This window comes from Cicer arietinum, chromosome 8, assembly GCF_000331145.2.
Source record: "Cicer arietinum cultivar CDC Frontier isolate Library 1 chromosome 8, Cicar.CDCFrontier_v2.0, whole genome shotgun sequence".
Taxonomy (NCBI): domain Eukaryota; kingdom Viridiplantae; phylum Streptophyta; class Magnoliopsida; order Fabales; family Fabaceae; genus Cicer; species Cicer arietinum.
The window spans coordinates 20,476,708-20,480,566 of record NC_021167.2 but is presented as its reverse complement, the minus strand read 5'-3'; the positions used below and the strand labels follow the sequence as shown (position 1 = coordinate 20,480,566).

Sequence of the window (3,859 nt, the reverse complement as noted above, 5' to 3'; positions counted from 1 at the left end):
GGAAATCGCTTCTCCAGAAAACGACGAAAAAAATTTACAAATATAATAGGATGTCGCTTCCTCAGGGAACGACATGTAACTGACTTTTTTTATTTATATTTTAACATTTGTTATTAATTATGATAATAAATTAAAATTAATTTAATTATTTAAAAACTAAAAATACTAATAATAAATTAAAATGAAATACATTAATAAATTATAAATAAATTTTATATTTTGATTATTATTATGATTATAGTAAAAAATTATTATAATTAAAATGATTAAATTATATTATAAATTTCAAAAAATACATTAAAATTAAAAAAAAAATACATCAAATTTGTTGCAAAAAATAATAATAACAATTAAATAAAAATAAAATTTTATTAATAACATGAAAATGAAACAAATTACATTAAATTAGCGATAAAAAAACATGAACCAGAAGAATCGCAACTTTTGTTCAGATAGCTAGACGAGTTCGATGACATCCTAGATGTGAGACTGTGGGTCATTTAGGTGGACATCATTGATATAAATTTGATGTTTTTTTTTTCTTCTCAAATATGATGTTTTTTTATCGCTAATTTAATGTATTTCGTTTTATTTTCATGTTATTAATATAATTTTATTTTTATTTAATTGTTATTATTATTTTTTGCAACAAATTTGATGTATATTTTTTTAATTTTAATGTATTATTTCATTAATTCAGCAAAATTTGATGTATATTTTTTTAATGTATTATTTCATTATTTTAATGTATTATTTCATTGATTCAGTAATTCTTTCATTACAAGACAGGATAAAACAAAATTTGATATTTCTGTAACAATCACTCAGCAAAGATTCATGAATGATAACTCTATAATTCTTCACTATAAGATCAAAACCTCTCTGCCAGCCTAGCAGAAACAGCTCTCAATTAATAGACCTTCAATCACTCAGCAAAGATTCATGAATGATAACTCTATAATTCTTCACTATAAGATCAAAACCTCTCTGCCAGCCTAGCAGAAACAGCTCTCAATTTGGAATAGACCTTTCCTGCTGGTGATCCCATAATTAGGTAACAAAGAGAATCCCTAGCAATCTTGATGTTTGCAAAAGATCCCAGAATGTGAATTTTGGTGTCAGCAATCACAATTCTTGTCTTGGATGCATTCTCAATTGCAAACTTGGTTTTACCACCTTTTCCGGACAATCTTCCAATAGCACGGGATAAGTGATCGCCTCGAAGTGTCTTAACATCCTTGATTTCAAAGGACTCAACATAGAGCTCATCCAATCGCAGAAGGGCAATAGCATCTATGACATCAAAACCCAACATGAAAGCATGAACAAAATCAGCACATTTTTGCAGGTTACTGATGTCAGGTGTATCATGCCTTGTCTTCAGCTCAACTTTTCGAGCCTTCAAATTCATTCGGAGGTCAATTTTCATCTGCTCATATACAGGAGTATAGATGTCCATCCAAGCTTTCTTGAGAGGTGTATAACGATGTGGTGGAACTGATACCTTGCGGAACTGAACCTGACCACTAGACATCTCATGAGGTTTAAGAGGCTCAAACTTCGGCTTCGGAGGCAAGACTTTTTGTTCAGAGGTGGCAACGTCAACTTCCATCGAAGATGATTCCTGGTTTGACTGCATTTTGCAACTGTTTAAAGAGCACCAAAAAAGATGATTAAAAATCGAAACATGTGTTAATAAGCAAAACCAACTACCTAAGTAGTTCTAGATGGACAGAAAACATAGTGAAAATTTAATGATACAGTAAACAAACTCCCACTACTTGCATGTTGGTATAACCTCTAAAATATGCTTCAAATAAGAAGCAGTTTGGGGTAGCTTTTCTTTAACATAATTTTCAACAGATGTTTTCTTTTAAATTATTTCATTACAGTAAACAAACACAAAATAACTTTTGTTTTCCTTAAAAACCCCAAATACATAATATCTAAATTATAGAACATCAAAATCACTTCTTCTTAGAATCTATAACAAACAAGTCTAAATCTTATGCTAAGATATCAAAAAATACATTTAACCCAATTAATAATTTTTGAAACACAAGACTTTTTCAAAAACCAGCATCAATTCAGATTTTTTAACAGAATATTTAGAAAAATAGAGACAGCCCAGTAACATAATTATATACTTAAAAAACATAGATTCACAATGAAAATAACACACCACGTTTGGGAACTCAAAGCAAATCCTATATAAAAATTAATAGAACTATGTATTGTGAATTTCATCAAACTTATACTATGCAAATTTTTAAAATCATCATAATATGCCTCAATCGTCGACTGTGACGCGCACAAGTAGAGGGGAGAAAAATCGAAAGTAAAACCTGAATAAACTTAATCGGTGATTTAGGTTGACGGTGATTCACAACGAGCCTTGCTTGTTTAAAGGCGATTTGATTTTAGTTCAAAACAGGGCAAAGCAGTTGGTTGTTTAACTAGCGTTGGGCTTGAATTGTTTGATTAGGTTTTATACGTTTTCTTAAAAAGCAAGTGAGTTGGGCTTGGACTGTTAAGTGAATTGGGCTTATATAATTTCGTAGGAATAATATTACAAATTTATTTTTTTCTTTTTTATTATTCAAATACTAAAAAAATTAAAAGATTTAGTGGTGTGAAATGATGAATGTTATATTATTTTTCATTTATTGTTACTTTAAATATCACATTAAAAATTAAAGCATTTAACTATCACTGAGTTGAATCCGTTATAACATTTAAACTTTAAATTGGTGTCTACACTAGTTTAATGTAAACAGATCAAGAAGCAAATCAAAAGTGCAACACAAACATCAAAATATACAATCAAATTACACATAAACTGCACATGAAATGATAAAATCAATACAAACTAACATTACTTCTCTAAATAAATTATAAAAAAGGAAAAAAATTTACAAGCGCAAAAAATAAACTAACAAAAAAGTCGTATAAAAAACCAGAAAATCAAAAATAAAAAAAACATCAAAAAACAACGAGAATCTTCACACACATTGCAACAGAAACCAAAAACAACAACAAAACCATCATAAAAATCACAATCAGCATGTTAACACAAAAATAACACCAAAAAAGTATCAAAAATACCTTCACAACTAAAAACTTCACAAAACAATCACACAAAAAACTCTCAAATACCAAAAACACAGATCAGAGTCAGAATCACAAACAGCAACTTCAGAAGAACACAAAAGTTACTAGATGTGCTCGAGAAAAAAGCACATAAGGAAAACATTGTGCAAAAACAAAGCAAAAAATCAAGAAAAAACAGTTAAAAATTACAACAACAAAAAAAACCCTAAAATCGAAAAAATAAGCAAAGTCAGGAAATGGTTGGTTATACCTGAACAGTAACGGAAAAAACGGAAGAAGGTTTAGATTCCAAGTGAAAGAATAAGGAGGAAGATGAGAAGAGAGAGAGCACACGGTGAAGCTTTCTCTCACTAGAAATAGATAACAAAATGTAAAGAGAGGGAAAGTGACGGAAAAATAAGACTTAAGTGCAATTTTGGTCTTCCTATTTTATTTGAATTGTGAAAGTAGTCTCTCCATTTTATTTTTTTTCCAGTTTTAGTCTTAAAACATAATTTTAGTCCGAAATTTAATAAAATTTCATTTTTTTAACATTAATTTAAGTCACATCATGCATCAAGATCTAAACAAAGCAAAAAATCAAGAAAAAACAGTTAAAAATTACAACAACAAAAAAAACCCTAAAATCGAAAAAATAAGCAAAGTCAGGAAATGGTTGGTTATACCTGAACAGTAACGGAAAAAACGGAAGAAGGTTTAGATTCCAAGTGAAAGAATAAGGAGGAAGATGAGAAGAGAGAGAGCACAC

At 29.0% G+C, this 3,859-nt stretch overlaps 1 protein-coding gene across 1 annotated transcript; it reads right to left on the bottom strand.

The window, feature by feature from the left end:
- Positions 1-939: 939 nt before the first annotated feature.
- LOC101514234 (uncharacterized) lies at positions 940-2,505 on the bottom strand. Its single transcript, XM_027330372.2, has 2 exons — positions 2,346-2,505; positions 940-1,646 (listed from the first exon to the last, which is right to left on the bottom strand). Exon 2 carries the CDS (start codon positions 1,637-1,639, stop codon positions 977-979), a length of 663 nt encoding a protein of 220 aa, XP_027186173.1. The 5' UTR covers positions 1,640-1,646; positions 2,346-2,505; the 3' UTR covers positions 940-976.
- Between the last annotated feature and the right edge of the window lie 1,354 nt (positions 2,506-3,859).

Coding starts and splice junctions, on each gene's coding strand:
- LOC101514234 (XM_027330372.2), bottom strand. CDS start 1,639: ATGCAGTCAAACCAGGAATCATCTTCGATGGAAGTTGACGTTGCCACC.